The sequence below is a fragment of the Lynx rufus genome, unplaced genomic scaffold (genome assembly GCF_022079265.1).
Source record: "Lynx rufus isolate CCGP_SWC_20201006 ecotype Redwood Valley unplaced genomic scaffold, mLynRuf1.p SCAF_17, whole genome shotgun sequence".
In the NCBI taxonomy this organism is placed as follows: domain Eukaryota; kingdom Metazoa; phylum Chordata; class Mammalia; order Carnivora; family Felidae; genus Lynx; species Lynx rufus.
Window position 1 is genome coordinate 22,959,621 of NW_025814831.1, and position 21,544 is coordinate 22,981,164.

The 21,544-nt window shown below is 40.5% G+C and overlaps 1 protein-coding gene across 1 annotated transcript in view; it reads right to left on the bottom strand.

Annotated features, from left to right (window-relative positions):
* TSHR (thyroid stimulating hormone receptor) overlaps positions 1–21,544 on the bottom strand; it is a 165,373-nt gene that overhangs the window by 45,186 nt on the left and 98,643 nt on the right. Inside the window, exons 4-6 of the mRNA XM_047079814.1 lie at positions 6,790–6,864; positions 3,909–3,983; positions 2,403–2,480 (exon numbers count right to left, since the gene is read on the bottom strand). Of these exons, the coding sequence (XP_046935770.1) occupies positions 2,403–2,480; positions 3,909–3,983; positions 6,790–6,864 (228 nt within the window). The remainder of the gene's footprint in view (positions 1–2,402; positions 2,481–3,908; positions 3,984–6,789; positions 6,865–21,544) is intronic.

The window sequence follows — 21,544 nt, forward strand, 5'->3', positions numbered from 1 at the left end:
TTTTATCTGGCTCTGTCACTTCATCATATGTGATCCTGAGAATTTCTCAACCTCTATTGTCCTCAGCTTTCTTATCTGTAAGAAATATGATATTAGGGGCGCCTGGGTGGCGCAGTCGGTTAAGCGTCCGACTTCAGCCAGGTCACGATCTCGCGGTCCGTCAGTTCGAGCCCTGCGTCAGGCTCTGGGCTGATGGCTCAGAGCCTGGAGCCTGTTTCCGATTCTGTGTCTCCCTCTCTCTCTGCCCCTCCCCCGTTCATGCTCTGTCTCTCTCTGTCAAAAATAAATAAACATTGAAAAAAAATTTTTAAAAAATAAATTAAAAAAAAAAAGAAATATGATATTAATACCTAACCAAAACGTTGCTGGGAGGATCAAATAGCTATATGTTTATTGGTGAGAGACACTTAGGACATGACCGTGTTAAAAGGGATACCCTGAAAACTGGCATTTATCCTATGTAGTTGTGGAGAACTGAGACTAATCTTTGTTTTTATTTTTGATTAGTTTTAAATAATCATACAATGAGTTTAATTCCAGCTACTAATGTGTCCTGGGTGAGGATTGCAATGCACAGAGGTGCTAGGCACAGAGGCTGAAGAAAGCTCTGATAATTTTTTCTGAACTAGAGTTCTTTTATATTATATGTGAGAATCGTGAGTTTGAGATTTCTGTTCTCCCAAACTTTACTGAGATTCCTAGACAATGAAAATATTCTTTGTTGGAATTACATTTCAGAGATTAAATAAAACTCTTACTGGACAAACAGGCCTTAAAAAGGGAAAAAAGTGAAGGAAGAAAAAATAGTGAAAAAGAAAAAAAAAAGGATTGCAAACTCTGAAACTCTATCCTAACAGGAATATGCATATAAATTCTGCTGTTGGACTCATACCCTTTCATACTTTTTTGAGCATGAGCTTCAAAGAAGCAACAACATTCTTTTTCAGGAATGTAAAAATAATCATCTGAAAAGATAGTGGGCAACTCATGCCATCCCCACCACTAGATTGCAGGAAGCATGAGATTCCCTTATTTGGATGTTTGTTAAACACCTACTGGGGCCTGTGCTCAGTGGGACAACCAGCAGCTTTTACTTGAGAGGGCTGCTTGGGATATGAGGTCCTTAGGAAAAAAAATGCCAAAAGCTGAAGGTAACCTTCTGTAAAGAAATTGAGAAAGTAGTTTACATACAATGAGTGGTAAGTGGTACAATGGAAACCTTTACAGAGGAGACAAATGGCCTTGGGGTTTGGGGTTTGGGACTGAGCAGGCTAAGACTCCAGGTCTTTGCTGTGTTGTCAGATGAAATGGTGGCCAAGAACGAGTCTCTTTTCAAGAGAGCTCTCTCCTTGTTTCGAGAAGGATGAACTGAAATGTTCCACTGTGGATAGAGTCCCAGAGGTTGAGATAGCTTCAGAGGGCCTAGATTGATAGACTTAGAATGGCTTGGAAGCAGCCCCTTACAAGAATGGCAGGGGAGGCTTGGATCAATTGTGCTGGGGAATAATCCAAACAAATTTATATATAATAAAGAACCCCTGGACTGTAGTGTGACCAGAGAAAGGGAGCTGGGTGACAATCCAGGCAAAAACACCACCAGGCCTGAGCTTGGACAGTGGTATTGAAGCTAGAGACAAGGGATCCTTTGGACAACCTCAATTTTATTTTGTGGCTAATTTCATGAAAGAGGGGAATTTCCTACCAGTTTGGAGAATTAACTTTTATACTTCTATTAGACTTATTAGAACATTTTATAAATTTCTCTAATAAACTTCTCCTTTATCTAAAGAGCAGAACCCATTCAAACTCTGGAAAAGTAATGATATAGAACAATACTGTTTTCTATTCAATATGGCTTTATAGGAGTTTCATAATAGTTGTGATGACCAAGTTGAATGTGAGTACAGAGAGCATGAGAAGCCCTTAGTGGCATCATTTTCGAACTCAGTGACCTTGGAAGAGTTCAATTTGCTCTAAGCCCAGGTTCTTCCTCTACACAATATGGATACTAGAATACAGTTATATTATAAGGTATGCAGGTCAAATCTGGTCCAGTACTTGTTTTTGTAAATAAAATTTTATTGGAACAGACAGACTCACTAGTTTATGTATTGTGTATGGCTACCTTTTTCAGTTGCCACAAAGGCCATGTGGTTTATAAAACCTAAATGGTCTTCCACAGATAAATCATGCTGACCATTTGTACAGGAGAATACTTGTCTTGTTACCTAAACCATTTTGTCGTCTACTGAGTACCATACCATAAGGCAATCCTCTTAATTAACTACTTTAGTAGATGATACAGCACATCCTATAGTATATTTCTTGGATGGGCTATGAAAATACGACAGTGGTCCAAATAAAAATTGCATTTTGGTAGAAGTAGAACTGGCATTACTCACAGTGTCAAGGTTTCATTGCACAGTCCCTGAAAAGCATTCGCAGGGATGGACGTCATGTAAGGGTTGTCTGTAATTTCACTGCAAAAGAGGGGGAAAAAACCCTTGGTAAAAAAAAAAAAATGCTTTCCTTCTGGAGCTGGGCTCTTGCTCTACCTATGCTCTCAAATAAATAACCTGACACAATTTAGTTTAATCTTGTTTCTTTTTAAGTTTCATTGACATTTCTTAGCTGCTAGTGGCTAGAGGTCCAGTGAGGTGGTGAGAGCTGTCCCAGGTGGACACGCAGTCACAGCCCCAATCGTGCAGGAAGCAAGTGCATTTTGAGTGTGGGCTGAGGTCCCCGACTTAATCCTCATTTGCAAGGGGACCAGGTGGATCTAGAGTATTCTTGTATATCTGCGACCAATACTTTGTCCAGAGTAACTAGAGTTTTCTAAGTGTATGGAACCTATAAGAAGGGTTGGTAGAAGGAGATCAATGAATTTCTTTTCATGAATATTACAGAGTGTCCTCTACTTGCAAAACACTGCCAGCAGATGCTTCTGGAGAACATTTGTGTGCCAGTCTAGTTGCAAGAAGACTGCCTACATTTTGAACTGAGCTCTTCTGCAGTAAAGGAGTGTGGTCATTTTTTTCTAGCAAAATCCTGAGAGTTCAGATCCTATCACTCCACATTTTCCTGTAGTGCAGACTCAACCTGTAACTCTGCATAAGTCCTTTTACTTCTATACAAGTAGGTAAGACACTTGACTGTGTCACAGGTTTTGGAAAAGGGCACATGGCCACCAATCAGAAATCACAGGAAGCAGTTTTAACACCCCTAGTTACTATTCCTTGGGACTCCTCTCAGACAAAATCACTTAGATTCTCAATTCCTCAGTTTCTTCATTTGTAGAATGGAAAAAATTATAACTTCCATTTATACCTTATAAGGTGGTTGAGAGAAGTAAACATAATGCCTGGGAAAGTGTTTGAAAAGCTATTAAAAACTATGTGGAAAATAAAGTATCATCATTATCATCAAATTTCCCTTCCATTCAATAATCACATCAGCAAACACGCATGCCATAATTTGTCCCATCAAACAACAACAACAAAAAGAAGCCTTTTCTCCTGACCCAATATCCTCTACCGCTCTTTTTTAAGAGTAAAACTTCTCAAAAGAGTTGATGGTCACTGTCTCTAACTCTTCCCTTCTGACTCTTTTTCTTTCTTTCTTTCTTTTTTTTTTGTTTCCTTCTGACTCTTTCTTGAGCCAACTCCAACCAGACTTCATCCTGGAGCTCCTGTGGAACTGCTGTTGTCAGAGTCACCAAAGTGCCATATTACTAAACCCAATGGTCATTTCTCAGTCCCTGCCTTGCTTCACCCACCAGTGTGTTTGTAACAGCTGATCTCTTCCCCTTGAGACAGTTGCTTCACTCGGTTTTAACCAACCCTTATGACTGCATCCTACTTCTTGTTGGTGACAAAATACTGCCAAATATTGCATGTGTGCATACTTACAGTATAAAGAATACATCAGTAGAATAAACTTTGGTCAGGTCAGGGAATACTCCAAGTCCAGTGTTGAAAATGCCACTAAAGCGCATGAAAGAGAAGAAGAGAACAGAAATAAGGTAAGAAAATCAACACATAGGAAGCAGAATAGTGTAATAGCATGGGTTCTGAAGTCATACTAGAATCAAATCCTAACTCTTTCTTTCAATACCTGAGTGACTGTAGGCAAGTCCTAAACCTTGAATGGGATGTTGTTCCCTCAAGGTACAAGAATCTAATTCGGTCCACTAGGGTTAATACATTTTCTTCTGTTTAGAGGAATATGAGGATTCTTTCCAAGGAATCCTAGTAGGATTCCTAGAAATAGGAATTCAGGTTTCTGTGTGTGTGTGTGTGTGTGTGTGTGTGATATTTCCCTGTTTTAATTGGAGGACATTATGGGAAAGGCAGTGGGAATAGGGGGAGGATGGGGTAGAAAGACAATATAATACCCAGCTCCAAGCCAGGCTTCCTCTTTAGAATTCCACATTATATTGTGTTCGTTATTTTGCCAAGAATGATTTTTCCATGAAAGTCACCTGGGAATAGCATGGCAGCAGTACTATTTAGAAAATATGTCTAGACAAGGAATACGATCAATCAATGATAATGTCTTCACTCTCCAAAGTTTGTGTCATCAGGGAAAAATGTCAAGATTAAAAGAGGTACATAAAACAGTACTAATACAGCAACTCTCAGGCTCCTGATGCCTCTCAGATTTGGTTAATTTAATATTTGTTGCAGCTACTACAATGTAGGTAGTGGAAATAGATTTTTTTTGAGAAGTGTGGCATGGCATGGGGTGAGACTTAGGTAACTACCAAGAAAGTTTTAAAGGAAGTCTTCCAGCAGTGAAAAAACTCTTATTCCATTGATATACTTTCTTAGGCAAATTCTGACCTGACTCATTTTATTTTATTTTATTTTATTTTATTTTATTTTATTTTATTTTTCTGTTTATTTATTTATTTATTTATTTAGAGAGACAGAGAAACAGAGACAGGAAGAGAGGGTATGTGTAGTCATGAGCAAGTAAGGGAGGGGCAGAGAGAGAGAGGAGAAGAGAGAATCCCAAGCAGACTCCACGCTCAGTGCAGAGCCTGATGTGGGGCTCGATTTCATGATCACGAGATCATGACCTGAGGTGTTATCAAGTTGGATGCTCACCCTACTGAGCCACCCAGGTGCCCCTGACCTGACTCCTTTTAGAGGGGAAGGCATAAGATTTGAAAAGAAAACAGGAGGCCGAGGTCTCAGAAAGAGCAAATGGGATATTCCAGATAACAAAGGAGAGAGTTCAGATTCCATATAGAACACGTGAAGAGCAGTAAACAAACAACAAACAGACTAGTCAATTGCAATAGAGGTTCATGTGGAAGAGCGTGGAGGGAAGAAGGCTCTGGAGTTAAGGGAGGATCATGTATTGGGGCTGGAAATGCCAGATTAGGAACCAGGATCTCTCGTTTCTTCAAAACCCCAAACAAGTCCATCTCCTTTTTGACGTGCCCTCAAATTTCCTGGACCCCAAATAATGTTGTACCTCTCATTTATCACCTACCATTATTTTCCAGTAGGAGAGGAATTTTTTGATTCCATTTATGGGAACTGGCATATGTTGGGAACAATATGTTCCCAACTAGATTGTAAGCTTCTTGAAGCTTAAGGACAATGTTTTATTATCCTATATGTTCCCTTCAGAGTTCTGCACATACTGAGGGATCATCGTATCAAAGAATTATTGATTGATTGAAACTCAAGATCCATACAGGAGTGATTGCCTTGTCCCATAAGTTTTTATTACTCCCCAGATACGCCTCCAGCCACATCTTCCATCGCTATTCTCCTCTATTCTCTCTGCATCTCCCACTCCCACCTCTTCAATACTGAACTATTTTTAGGTCCCACATGAGACACATGTTTCCATACCTCTGTGTCTTTATCATGCTAGTCCATCTACCTGTATTTTTCTTCTACCTCTCCCCCTCCTTTTCCTGGATGACTTCAATTCATCTTTAAAGACCTAATTCATAAAATATATATGGATATACACTTTTATTTGAAAGCCCTAGATGGAAACAACCTAATATTTTAATTGTGATTATTTCTCAGTATTCAGATTAAGGTTGATTTTAATTTTTTCCCCTCATAATGTTTTTGTGTTCTAATCTTTTACAATGCATGTGAGCAGGAGAGAAGGGAAGAAGGGAAGGGTTCTTCCAGAGGGTGCCTAGAGAACCTGAGGCCACACATACACATCCATTGAACACATTTTTTATTGAGCACCTGCTCTGTGCCAGGCAGTAAAGATGCAATAGAGAGAAAAAGTGCTGTGGTCCCTGCTCTCAAATAGGTTATATCTAGCTCATAAGGTGTCACCAAAGCAAAGCAATAGTGTGGTCTCCTCCATTTTTGTCCTCCCAACCTCCAAGAGATTAGATTTTGCCCTTTGTGGCTTTTTCTTTTCTCTGTGACAGTCACTTTAACATTGTTGTGGTACCCATTTCCTAAGAAAATTGACCAATGGCCTCTCAGAGTTTTTTGTTTTGTTTTGTTCTGTTACACTCCATTTAAGGGTATTTTCTTCCTCATGTCTCTTGGATTGTCTTTGGTCCCAGCATTATGTGCTGACTTTTAAATAGGTTTTTCAAATGTGGATCATTTCACCTGATACCTTCCCTGATGGGAAAGGTTGGGGTGTAAATCACAGGATGTGATTTGTTTCAGGCCATATACCACAAAAATGACTCTGGCCCACAGCATCCTAGGGAGACTCCTGGCTGGCAACAGCATTATAACTCTCTTTAGAAAAAAAGGGTGGGGATAGGATGGGGTAGAAGTTAATACTTACAGGAACTTCAGGAGGGGGAGCTCTTTTAGGGCACCAGGATCGATGTAAGTTAAGCTTCTGGTATTCCGAATCTCTCTGTAAGAGTTACAAGAAACACATTCACAGTAATACGTCCATTTCTGTCCTTGTCAAAGATAAAGCAATACGAATCAGAGTTAACAAATGTTCATGAGAAGAATACACATTTACGTGGTGCCCCGGAACTGTCTCTGCCAGGAATCAGCCCCATCAACAACAAGCTCCTCCTGGCTCCTCCCAGGGACACAATAACTATTCAGCCCTCCCCATCATTGGCTTAGTTTCAGTGCATCTGAATTTATGGGTGACCTTTCTCTTAACTGCAGTCTCATATCCTTCCCCCGCCCCCACCAAATTTTTTATATTTAAATAGAAAAGAAAAGCCCCTCCAATGGCCGTTGAGGACAGATATCTTTATTCTTAATAGCACACATATCCTGGCCTTGGGTTGGGAAGTTGAACAGACTAAATGATGGATGACAGCAAGGCAATTAGAGCAGAGAGCTTCCTTCTGTCAGTTGCTACTTCAGAGGTCGTGGTCGTAGTGTCTCAGCAGTTCACTTGAGTTTATTTTTCTATATCAGTAATTTAAGACTTCAGCACATGTGGTGTGATATCATGTATGTCTGTAACTCACATAGTAAGGTTTATATACATGCCAATCAAAATGCATAGTTAGCATTAGTGAAATTCCTGACTGTTAGAAATAGGTTCTCATTGGCAAAATTAACTGTATTCAACACATGTGTATTGGTTGAAAGAGTTTACAGGCACTCCCTATGCTTATATGAAGAGGACAGAAGAACCCAGTAAGACCTGTATCCTTTCCCCTAGGGAATGGCACCTAAGGCACCTAAAGGAACGTGCATCCACTTGTTGATAGAAACAACTAGAAGTAACAACTAGAACAACCACTGGTAGAGAGTCACAACCTAGCATCTGGCCTGGACTTTTTCTTAACAGTTTTACGGAGGAAGAATTTTCATAAAATTCACATATTGCAGGTATACAGTTAGGTAATTTGTAGCAAATTTATACAATTGTGCAGCCACCATTACACCCCAGTTTTAGAATACTTCTGTCAATTTCTGTCAAGGACAAAAGTGATTGTATGCCCATTTGTAGTTAATTCCCACCCCGTCCTCCATGGCTAGGAACCACTGATCTGCTTTCTACCTCTAAATTTGCCCTATCTGGATGTTTCATATAAATGAATTATACATATGTAGTCTTCTGCATCTGGCTTCTTTCACTTAGCTTGACGTCTGTGAGGTTCATACACATCACAGCATATGTCAGTGCTTTGCTCCTTCTTGTTGCTGAGTACTCAGGTGGAACTCAGATCAACTGTTGACTCTGCCTCTTCTTTCTGGCTACATGACCTTGGACAAGTGTCTTGACCTCTTTGAGCCATAGTTTCCTCATCTATAAAATATGGATAATAATAGCACATTTTTTTTTTTATTTAAAAAAAAATTTTTTTTTTCAACGTTTATTTATTTTTGGGACAGAGAGAGACAGAGCATGAACGGGGGAGGGGCAGAGAGAGAGGGAGACACAGAATCGGAAACAGGCTCCAGGCTCTGAGCCATCAGCCCAGAGCCTGACGCGGGGCTCGAACTCCCGGACCGCGAGTTCGTGACCTGGCTGAAGTCGGACGCTCAACCGACTGCGCCACCCAGGCGCCCCAATAATAGCACATTTTTAAGAAGACTCTTGTGAAAATTAAATAATGTCTGTGAGGGGTTGGACATGTAGCCGAGCACACAGTGAAGGCTCTGTGAACAATAGTTTTACTATGTTATTCTCCTGAATGGACTGAAAGCTAGAACAGACATCAGAGACTTGAGGTTGGAGGTGATGCAATGTTCACACAAATTTAAAAACAACAACAATAACAACAACAAAACACTAGGTTTGGTATTTTACTAAGGATGTTGAGTATGAGACAGATCTTGGGAAAGAGAGGATAAAATTAACTCTGAGAACAGAAACCATCTACCCATCCCCTCACCCCACCTCAGCTCACTGTCTTATTAAGATAAACTTACTGGTCCATTGTATTCATTAGCATAAATTTTGCAGAGACAGATAATGTTATTGCTCATTACTGGAACTTCTTGAAAGACACATCAGTGCTTCAACAGAAAGCATCAATAGTTTATATCCCAAGACTCTTGGAACCCCTCACCCCCAAATCAAGATCCTGATCCTACATGGAAAGAACCACTTTATTTATTTAAAAAAAATTTAAGTTTATTCACTCTGGAGAGAGAGAGAGAGAGAGAGAGCGTACAAGTTGGGGAGGGGCAGAGAGAGAGAGAGAAAGAATCCCAGGTAGGCTCTGCACTCAGTGCAGAGCCCGACATGGGGCTTGAACTCATGAACCATGAGATTATGACCTGAGCTGAAGGCAGAGGCTTAAATTACTGAGCCACCCAGGTGCCCCTACTTATTTATTTTCAAATGTTTATTTATTTTTGAGAAAGCACAAGAGGGGGAGGGTCAGAGAGAGGAGGACAGAGCATCTGAAGCAGGGCTCTGCCCTGACAGCAGTGAGCCTGATGTGGGGCTCGAACTCATGGAACCACAGGATCATAACTTGAGCCAAAGTGAGATGCTCAACTGAGCCACCGAAGTGCCCAGGAAAGAACCACTTTATTATTTGTTTTAAAGTTTATTTATTTGAGAGAGAGAGTGTGTGAGTTGGGGAGGGGTAGAGAGAGGGAGAGAGAGACAGAATCCTAAGTAGGCTGTGCACTGCCAGCACGGAGCACAATGCAGGGCTTTGACACACTAACCATGAGATCATGTTCTGAACCGAAATCAAGAGTTGGAGGTTTAACCGACCGAGCCACGCAGGTGCCCCCAGAAAGGCCCACTTTTAAGTACATATAAAATTTTGTCCTGGTTTGAAACTAAAAGCCCTGTATTTCTGGAGCTCTGCCCGCCCTGGGTAAACTGGGATACTTGGCTACCGCATTGCACAATCTCATAGTTGTCCCACCTGTCCCTCTAAAGATACTTTAGATGCTTCCATGTGGAAGTGCTCTCTCTCTCTCTCTCTCTGGTGAGCAATAAACTCCTTGTCAGAGCTTTCCTTTTGGGGAGAAGGGTTCGAAGTGCTGTCAGTCAGATGTAAACGAGTTAGGAGAGTTTGCAAACTGTCTGAGTGTGGTTTGCAGTCTGGAAAGCTGCTCCATGAGAGAGTACTGTTGAACAAGCCGGACTTGAGTGAGTGCCCCAAGAGAGAGCCACAGTGCAAGGCAGCCAGCCAGCTGAAGCCGCTTTAGGGGTAGTGGCTAGAGAAAGGAGAAACTGCTGTGGGTTCCAGCTGATTAAATGAGGCTGAAGCTACCTGACGGCTCTAAGGGCAGAAAGCGGTGGGAGAGGCTGCAAGGAGAGGTGGGGAGAGACAAAAGAGGTGGATTTCTTAGGGGAAATCTAAGAGTACAAAAAGGGACAGACAGACAAGAGTTAGCTCAAGAAAACATCAAGGAAAAGAAGCCACTTTCTGAGGTAAGAAGACAGCTGATCATGCTCATAAGTGACTTAAAAAAAAAAATCTTTGCTGAGAGAAAGATAAATAGACACTGTATGACTTCACTTATATGTGGAATCTAAAAAAGCCAAATTCCAGGGCACCTGGGTAGTTGCATCTATGAAGCGTCTGACTCCTTGATTTTGGCTCAGGTCATGATCTCCAGGTTCATGACATCAAGTCCCCTGTTGGGCTCTGTGCTGACAGCACGGAGCCTGCTTGGGATTCTCTGTCTCCTCTCTCTCTGCCCCTCTCCCGCTTGTTTTCTCTCTCTCTCTCTCAAAAATAAATAAACTTAAAAAATAAAAATAGAAAAGCCAAACTCAGAGAAATAGGGACTACAGTGGTGCTCACCAGGGACTGGGGAAGGACAGGGAGATGGGGAGATACTGGTCAAAGCGTACATCTATCAGATTAACAAATTCTGGGAATCTAATGTACAGCATGCTAATATACTTGAAAGTTGCTAAGAGAGATCTTAAATGTCCTCACCACAAAAAAGAAATGGCAATTATATGACAGGATGGATGTGTTAGCTAATGCTATGGTGGTAATAATTTTGCAGTATACGAATGCATCAAATCAACACATTGTACACTTTCACCTTACACAGTGTTACATATCAATTATACCTCAAAACTAGAAAAAATAAAAACCCTGCTGTAGCACAGAAGGGGGAGGGGCACGGACTGCCAGCTTAGCTAATGGAGACAGATGTGAGAAGCAAATGCAGCTGGCATAACCTTTTCAAAGACAGAAAGCAGAGAGGAGTGGAGGTAAGCACTCTTGAACCACTGATACAAGGAAGACGGTGAAGGAGGAGTCCGAACTTGAATGAGTTCCAAGCATGCCTGGGAGGGTGAACTTGAATCACACAATTTTGCGTTAAGGGCAATTTCAGCCAAACAGTGCAGGAGCGACTATGTTGCCAGGAAGCTGGGGACACCAACAGAAAGAAAACATGTATGCCATTGCGGCACAGCGGGTTGGAATAGAGAGGACCCCAGAGTGAGTCTGAACAAAAGCTGGAGACGGCGGTGTCCCCGGCTCAGTAGCCTGGGTCCCTGGCTGACCGCCCACCTTCTCCTCCACCCAGGACTGTCCCAGGAGCAAGTAATAGCCTTCGCTTATCTTAGGGCTGTTAACGTAGTTTTATTTTTGTCTATTTTTTTCCACAATTACCCTGCCCAAATGAATACAATAAGCATCAATAAAATTCTTTAAATACAGAGCACAGTGTTAATTGTGGTCATCGCTGGTAGATAGTTCTGGAATCTAGGAATATATAATTTTCACTTTTTATGTTTAAAATTAAAAAAAAAATGAAACAAGAGGTGCCTGGGTAGCTCGGTTGGTTAAGGGTCCAACTCTTGATTTTGGCTCAGCTCATGATCTCACAGTTTGGTGAGTTTGAGCCCCATGTTGGGCTCTGTGCTGAACCTGCTTGGGATTCTCTCTCTCTGCCCCTCCCTGCTTGTGTTCTCTCTGTCTCTCTCAAAATTAACAAACAAATGTAAAAAAAAAAAAAAAACACAAAAAAATTCCCCAAATTAAAAAAAGGCAAAGGAATATATATTCTGTATAAAAGTTTAAAAAAATATATCTCCAGTGCCAGATCAGCTGCTTCAATCTTCTAGAATGCTCTTCTACAGAGTGGGGCTTTTTAGATGTGCAGAGAAATATTTGAAGATCTTGAAGTTCACTGATTACAAAAGCCCAGCCTTGGAGATTTAAAGGGTAATAAGGGACTGAGTATACTTACCACTCAGGATAGCTCTACCAGCGAGCGGGTGGGAGAGCTGACTTAAAGGAAGCAGGTAACAATCATCCTCATTTTTCAGACAAAACAATGAAGACACGTATAGCAAGGGTATACATAATCTCCTGTTACACAGAGGCAACCCTGGGTCTTAACCTAGGAATTGTAACCCTAAATACTGCTTTATTTTTTATTTTTTTAATGGTGTTTAAAGGAGATCATCCACCAGAACTAAAAAGAAATTTAAAAACTCATTATTGTTTCATTTCCCTTCATTGGATTTCGAATAAAATGGGCATTTAAATGACCAGTGTTAACAGTGATGCCCTGAATGCCTTGTTTTCACAAACCAGCAGATCAGTACTTTAGCATACATTAGGTTTATTTAATCATCTGACTAGATTCCAGGCTTTTTCTTCGGAGAAACATTTGTTCATTCTTAATAAGAGTAAAGAACTGAGAAATTGGCTTGTTCAAAACAGCTGGCATTGAGGCAGGCACTTAGTACACCCCCAGACAGTATGGGAAATCAGCAAAGTGACAGAAGAGAGTTCCCAGGTTGGGGAGAGAGAGAAAAAGGAAGAGAAATGAAGGTTTAAATCCTTCTACTATTAAGGAACGTTCCAACTACTTATTTCCTTCCATTTTCCTGTGCCCGCTTTCCCTCTCAACTACTCACCAGGCATCAGAACATGGCACTTGCCTGTGATCCTTAGCCTTAGAGATATTTGTCCAGCCTCAGCACCCCCTCCCCTCCCCAGTTCATGAGTAGAAAGCATGCCAAGCTGGGAAACAAACTGAGGGTAATAATAAAGCTGATTTGGCATTTCACCTGTAAAGTGAGAGGGGGACCACGGCAGACCGGGAGACGAGACAGTTTTAGACTTGCAGGAGCACAGACACTGAGTTGGAACGAGATGTCTGGAGACAAGACAAGCTTCCCTGGCTGGCATGGTTAAACTTTTAAGAAAAACTAATGCAGGGGCACCTGGGTGGCTCAGTCGGTTAAGCATCCATGATCTCAGGACCGTGATCTCAAGGTTATGAGATTGAGCCCCATGTCAGGTTCCATGCTTAGTGTGGAGATTAAGATTCATTCTCTCTCTCTCTGGCCCCTCTTCCCAGCTCATTCATGCTCTCTCTCTCAAAAAAAATAAATTAATGGGGCGCCTGGGTGGCGCAGTCGGTTGAGCGTCCGACTTCAGCCAGGTCACGAACTCGCGGTCCGGGAGTTCGAGCCCCGCGTCAGGCTCTGGGCTGATGGCTCAGAGCCTGGAGCCTGTTTCCGATTCTGTGTCTCCCTCTCTCTCTGCCCCTCCCCCGTTCATGCTCTGTCTCTCTCTGTGCCAAAAATAAATAAACGTTAAAAAAAAAAAATTTAAAAAATAAAAAAATAAAAAAAAATAAATTAATTAATTAAAAATTAAAAAAGAAATACAAATATAATAATGTGTAAGACTGTGTAAAACAAGAAACTGAATGTGAATAATGGACAAAATCCTAGCTCTCGGCCAGGCCCCAGCTTCTTTTCAACTCTTCAATTTGATTTTCAATTTTTTTCTAGTCTGCTTTTAAGAAGCAGTAGTTCCGAAAAAAGTGGGAGGCATGGGGCACATGGGTGGCTCAGTCGGTTAAGTGTCCATGATCTCAGGGTTATGAGATCGAGTCCCATGTCAGGCTCCATGCTTACTGTGGAGATTAAGGTTCTTTCTCTCTCTTCCTGTGTCCCTCTCCCCAGCTCATTCGTGCTCTCTCTCCCTCTCTCTCTCTCACTCTCTTGCTCTCTAAATAAATAAATACGAAAGAAATGCAAATGCAATGATGTGCAAAACTATGTGTGTAAAACAAGAAGCCGAATGTGAATAATGGCCAAAATCCTAGCTCTCGGCCAGGCCCCAGCTTCTTTTCAACTCTTACTTCAATTTGATTTTCAATTTTTTTCTAGTCTGCTTTTAAGAAGCAGTAGTTCCGAAAAAAGTGGGAGGCACGGGGCACATGGGTGGCTCGGTCAGTTAAGTGTCTGACTTCGGCTCAGGTCATGAGCTCCCGGTTCCTGGGCTTGAGCTCCTCATCTGGCTCTGTGCTGACAGCACGGACCCTGCTTTGGATCCTCTGCCTCTCTCTGTCTGCTTCTTCCCAGCTTGCATCCTCTCTCTCTCAAAAATAAAGAAACACTGAAAATGTTTTTTTAAAAAGTGGGAGGCAGGCCACTTTCGCTTTGATTAGGTCTGTTCACTCTAGTGGGCACAGTGGAGAGAGATTCATTAAAACTAAAGGAATTTTATTGGACGTTTATTACGTGCAACTTTACTGTATTCTCTGGGAGGTATAGGGAGGGAGTAAGTAGTTACTTAACTACTTTAGAAACAAGGTGTGTATATATTGGCAAAGCCATAATTTTGTTACCTTAAATACTTTATTTTATTTTTTATTTTTTTTTTTTTCTCAACGTTTTTATTTATTTTTGGGACAGAGAGAGACAGAGCACGAACGGGGAGGGGCAGAGAGAGAGGGAGACACAGAATCGGAAACAGGCTCCAGGCTCCGAGCCATCAGCCCAGAGCCTGACGCGGAGCTCGAACTCACGGACCGCGAGATCGTGACCTGGCTGAAGTCGGACGCTTAACCGACTGCGCCACCCAGGCGCCCCTACCTTAAATACTTTAAATGCGGCACAGTAGTGAGGTGAAAACTGGTACCAACAACTAGGTAAATTAATTTTAAGGTAACATTTTCTGATAGGCTTTTATCACATAAGTCACCCATGTAGTATTTTAACATCAAGTATTAATTTCAAGATTGATGCATATTGAAGGAACCCTTAATTTTTATTTTTTGTTTTTTTACTTTATTTTTTAATGTTTATTTATTTTTGTGTGAGAGAGAGAGAGAGAGAGAGAGACAGCATGAGTGGGGGAGGGGCAGAGAGAGAGGGAGACACAGAATCTGAAGCAGGCTCCAGGCTCCGAGCTGTCAGCACAGAGCCGGATGCGGGGCTCAAACCCATGAACTATGAGATCATGACCTGAGCTGAAGTCAGACGTTCAACCGACTGAGCCACCCAGGCACCCCTAAATTTTTACTATTATAAATTATTACTATTTACTATTACTATTACTATTAAATTTACTATTCTAAATTAATTCTGAGACAACTGGATTTCTATGTAAACTTTTTCTCACTCCTCTGTTTACTTTTTTAGGGAAAATTTATAGAAGTGGAATTACCAGGTCAAAAAGTATAAAGTCTGTCAAAGCTCTTGGTGTATACTAGATCCTTAGCTTTTGATGTCCTGATTTTTAGGCTAGCAGTAACTTTTTGCTAATAGTCTATAAATTCACAGAAAAATTTTTTTTTCCAAATTATCAATTCTTTTTCAATGAGAGAAATCTTAATTATTCTACTTTGATAATTATCAATGAAGTGTTTCACTACTAACATTCCATTACTAAGGGGAAAATAATCTATAACTGAAAGGTGGTATTCATAATGTTGATGCACCTTTTAATTTATTGAGGAATTAAAAAATAATAGATGTTAATTCAAAGAGAGTTTATAAGTCTTCAGATTTTTATATTTATTTTTAAATGTTTATTTATTTTTGAAAGAGAAAGTGAGTGGGAGGAGGTGCAGAGAGAGAGGAGGTGCAGAGAGAGAGGAGGAACAGAGGATCCAAAGCGGATTATGTGCTGACAGCCGAGAGCCCTATGCAGGGCTCGAACTCATGACCCGTGAGATCATGACCTGAGCTGAAGTCCAACGTTCAACTGACTGAGCCACCCACTCTGACACCCCATATCCTCAGATTTTTTTTTTAATTTTTTTTTCAACGTTTTTATTTATTTTTGGGACAGAGAGAGACAGAGCATGAACGGGGGAGGGGCAGAGAGAGAGGGAGACACAGAATCGGAAACAGGCTCCAGGCTCCGAGCCATCAGCCCAGAGCCCGACGCGGGGCTCGAACCCACGGACCGTGAGATCGTGACCTGGCTGAAGTCCGACGCTTAACCGACTGCGCCACCCAGGCGCCCCCCATATCCTCAGATTTTTAAAGCTGATTGAAGAAAATGTAAGTGTGCCAGCAGATTTTTCCACTAGAAATAGGACATTATAAAAGTGATTTTCCGGGGCAACTGGGTGGCTCAGTCAGTTAAGTGTCTGACTTGATTTTGGCTCAGTTTGTCTGACTTGATTTGATCTCACAGTTCCAGGCATCAAACCCCATGTTGGGCTCTGTGTTGGCACCACAGAACCTGCTTGGGATTCTCTCTCTTCCACTCTCTCTGCCCCTACCCCCACTCTCAAAATAAATAAATAAACTTTTTAAAAAAGCGATTTTCCAAATTGCCTGTATGATGCATATAGCTAATTAATTGCATGACTATTGAATCATCAGGACTAAGATGGGTACTTTTGAAATCCCTAATAAATCCACTTGACTCAATTTAATGAAGCAGTGAATATTAAATCTTATCACATTATCTGCCATAAATCACAATTTTTATCTACCCAGTTTATAGAATTTTTATTGTGATTTTTTAAAAAATCCACATAAAAGTAAAAACATCCTTCTAATGGCAGCCTTTCTTTATTTCTGTTTTTAATTGAAGAGAGATGGTTTTGCTAGACACTCTTGGTTTCAAATTCTGACTCTGAAATTTCTTAGCGGAGTAAATTAGGGCACAAGCCCCATGAAGTATGTATTACCATCTTCAGTTTGTGTCGTGGAAACTGAGGCTTAGTGAGATTAAGTGAGAGAAGATACATGAAGCACTTTTAGCAGAGTGCTTGCCCTTAAAAGGTGTTCAGTAATTGCGGCTGCTACTATTAGGGGGAACAATGGCAACAATCTGTGTACAATTGAAACCACGAAAAAGAAGATAGAAGTGACCAGGTTTCATCATTTTACAGGTGTAAGTCTTTATCAAATGTATACTTTGGGGGCCAAACTGTACCCCAGTGGTAGTTTAAAACCCAGGAGAACTGGTTTAAATCCACTTAGGACTCTCAATAACTTATAAAGAAACCTGCCATTCTTGTAGTTTTCTTATACAAATCTTCAATGTCTTTTACCCATTGTTAACTAATACATAATTGCTACCTCTTCTGGGTATCTGTTGTCGTATAACAAATTTCCCCAAACTAAGTGGGGTAACAATTTTGTGGATTAGGATTTCAAGCATTGCTAAAGTGGGCTTTTCTTTTGCTTCATGTGGCATCCCCTGGGATCACTGGTTGGTATTTAGCTGGTGTCTGGATCAATCTAGAGGTCCAAGATAGTTGTGCTTCTGTGCCTGGTCCTTTGAAGGTGATCGCTAGAAAGCTAGGCTCAGCTAGGCCCTTCTCCATCTCCGTGTAGTAATTCAGAGCCTCCCCATATGGTCTTGCCTTCAACAGGGTTTACACAGTGGCTTAAGGCTCCAAGCATCTAAAGTGAAAGCTGCCAGTTCACTTAGAAACTGGGCCTGAAAATGCATGGTGTCACTTACACCGTAATCTATTGATGTACCGAAAAAACATTTCAAAATTTGAATAAAACCAGAAATCCATAGGCCCAGGAATTCCAGAAAACCAAAAGCTGGTTAATACAAAGACAATGTCACCTAGGTATATTATTTTGAAAGCCCAGAATATAAAGCCTTAAAAGCAGCCCGAGAAAAGAGGGCATGTTCGTTATAGGAGAACAATGATAAGAATAGGAATGACTACTCATCAGAAACAATGAAGGCCAGAAGACATTGAAAGATACCTTCAAAGGGCTGAAACAGATTGCCTTGTTAGAAGTCTATACCCAGTGAAAATAATTTTTAAATATTAAGGTAAAATAAAAGTGTCTTCAGATAAAGAAAGCTGACAAAATTTGTGGCCAGCAGAACCACACTAACATGCTAAAGGAAGTCCTTCAAACTTACAGAAATGATTGAATCAATGGAAAGAATGAACACTGGAAACATTAAATATGTGAGTATATATAAGAGACTAGTTTCACTTAAATTCTTTAAAAGTCAATCAACTCTTTAAAAAATATAGTAATGTATTATGGAATTTATAACATATATAGAAATAAAATATGTGGCAAAAATATCACTGAAGATGGGAAGAGGTAAATGCAGTAATAATTTTAAGTTTCTTACATGTCATGGGCATTGGTATAATAAGCCTTCTTGATGGACTATGTTAAATGAAGGATGTATTTTGTAATCCCTTGAATAACCACAAAAAATATTACAAAGAGCTAAAAAGTTAAAAGGTAGAATAAAATATTAAAAAAACAAAAGCAAAGACAAACTGATTAATCCAAAAGAAGCCAAAGGAGGAATAAAGGAACAAAGAAGATAAATAGAAAATAATTGAAAATGGCAGACTTCAACTATATCAATAACTGAAGTAAATGTAATGGACCAACTACTCCAACTGAAAGGCAGAGATTGTCAGACTGGATATAAAAGCAAGGTCCAATTATATAAAATATATTTTATATATAAATACATAAAGTTATTGAACTCAATTTTCTTACTATAAAATTATAGTAGCTACTTACAAGTGCAAAGATTAAGTGAAGTGTTGAACATTTAGCATAGTGTTGGGAGATAGTACATTTTCTAAACATATGTCAGTACATACATATACTAAATGTTCTATCCATCAGATTTTTTATTAATTCAGACTGACCTCTTTCAATTCATTATTTTAAAAGAGTGTGTTCAGTATATATCCACTTGTTCCTTTTGGGGGCTTTAATCTGATAGTTTCTTTGTAGTTTGATGTAGGTGATTGGCACATAAAACACACTGCCTTGTGGAAACTATTATCACACATTTGTATAATCACAAATTTTAATAAGTTCTGTAGAGGATTCAATGATGGATTCACAAGGAGAATAATGTAGGTGGGGGGTGGGTGGGTAGGATCCAGGGTATGTCTAAGTAATATTCAGGAAGAGAAAATAAATAATCAGTAGAGTTAAATGGGCAAAGACTGAGATTAAAGAACTTGGTAGACACAGGCAAAAGCATTTGAAGGTCTTCAGGTGGGGAAGATCTTGGACTGTCCAAGGAATTAAAGAACACAGGTTCACAGGAATGGAGTGAGATGAGGAGACAGATGTGGGCAGGGGCCAGCTGCAGTCCTGGGCCTGGAAGTTTCCTTTGAAAACCGTGGATTTATCTTAAGAGCAAAATCACTCTGGCTATTGTGCAGAAATGAATTAGAGGGGTCCCAAACAGGCAAGATTAGTTAAGCTATGAAATTACTGTATCCCAAGCAAGAAATTATGATGGCTTGAGCAAGGGTCATGGCAGTGGAGAGTAAAGGGTATACTTTTTATATATTAGAGTAGTAAAATTAACAGTATGTGGTGAAGGATTAGAGGGGGGTGGTGAGGAAAGAAGGTATAGTGATACCCCTCAGGTGTCTGGAATTTGCAATAAGATGAATGGAAATGCCATGTACTGCCTCAGCAAATACCGTAGGAGTGGTGGATTTTGGAGGAAGAGGTAGATTTCATTTGGGACATTTAAGGAGTGACATACATGTGAGACATCTGAGAGGAGATGTCAAGGAGACCAAAAGGTAAATGGCCCAAGAATAAAAAGAGAGGCCTGGACCAGTTATGTCAATCTGAGAATAGTTGGATAAGGTCACATGGGGGAGAATCACAGAGTAAGAAGAGAAGAAGACACAGCACTTGGCCACGTGGAACCCCAGTGTTTAAAAGTGAGGAAGTATAACGAACCAGGAAAGGAGAATGAGAAAGACTGACCAGCATGGTAGAGGATGACCAGGAGTGTGGAATCACAGAGGCCAAGGGAGGAGGGTTTAGGTAAGAATATAATGAGGGGTACCTGGGTGGCTCAGTTGGTTGAGCTCCTGACTCTTGATTTTGGCTCAAGTCATGACCCAGGGTGATGGGATCGAGCGCCATATTGGGCTCTACATTGAACATGGAGCCTGCTTGAGATTCTTTCTCTCTCTCCCTCCCTCCTCCTCTCCCCCTCTCCCTCTCTCTCTCTGCCCCTCTCCTTCGCTTGTTCTCTCTCAAATAAAATAAAAAAGAATGATCCACTGTCTTGAATCCTGTGTATAGCTAAGATGTAATTTAGCATAACGTTAGCACAGGGTTAAACGTAACTATTTGTTGAATGAATAGGTAGCTTTTTATCTTTGGAATGCCAGATCTAGGTCACCAACAATTTTAGTGCATATTTTCTAGCATTGCAATTCCTACCACAGAGTACAGTCTAAGCATGAAGTGGGAAGTGAGCTCAGAGGAGTAATGTAGTACATTAGCAGAGACATTTGAAAAAAGTAGTGAAAGGACCTTTAGAAGTGGGGATGATGGGCTGTGAGTCCTTCCATACAGCCTATTTACCAAATCACACAGCCGAAAGGGAGGAAGAGGGCAGCTGAGGAAAGACATCCATGAAACAGAGTAGCATTATGTTCTTTAACTGCTAATGTTCTTACTGAGGCCTTTCAGTAAGTGTTGACAATATGCACTGACATTTGCCATCTACACTTCAGTATCTATATTGTAGCAAATCCAACTTGATGAAGGGCCTGTTTCCTAAATAAATCAGAGGGCTTCAGTTCTCTGCTCAAGAGTCCTAGGGAGGTTTGGCTGATGGTGCTATGCTGTTTATAGATGAAACAAATCATTCTTTATTGATACCTTAAAAACAATTTTTTTAATGTTTATTTATATTTGAGAGAGACAGAGCATGAGCGGGGGAGGGGCAGAGAGAGAGGGACACAGAATCTGAAGCAGGCTCTGGGCTCTGTGCTGTTAGCCCAGAGGCCCATGCAGGGCTCAGATTCAGAAGTGGTGAGGTCATGACCTGAGCCCAAGTCCGCTGTTTAACCTACTGAGCCACCCAGGTGCCCCTCTGTATTGATATTTTGTTTCATGCTTTCCTGTCTATCTCAATTCTTTGAGGGAGGGAGAGGGATTCTTTAGCTCTGTTTTTCTCATGCAAGTAGTATAATGCTTTGTTTATAGTCATTTCTTAATAAATGATAACAGACTAAAGGCATTAAGCATTTGGGTGGTAGGAGCCCAAAAGTCTTCACTATCCTTTTCCTTTGTGCCAACGAAAATCATTTGCAGATATGTATTAGGCAGATCTGGAGAAAGGCAAGATGCGTTATTCTCCTATTTTCTAAGATGTTAGACTCTTAAGACCTCATATACATAAGAGAGATATCCTTTTAAAAATCCATTTCTAAACTCGTCTTCCTTTTAGTTTTTGTATTTAATAGTTTTCTTTCCTCCTCAAAGTTAACACTTTCCCTCAGAGGGAGAAAATGGATATTTCTAAGAGAAATGTTAACTACTAGAATCTTTATGAGGAAAAGGCCACAATAAAAACAAAACAGTTGCTTTTAAGAGCTGCAGGATGTATATGGAGCTTTGTCACAAATTAATTTCTTTGATTTTT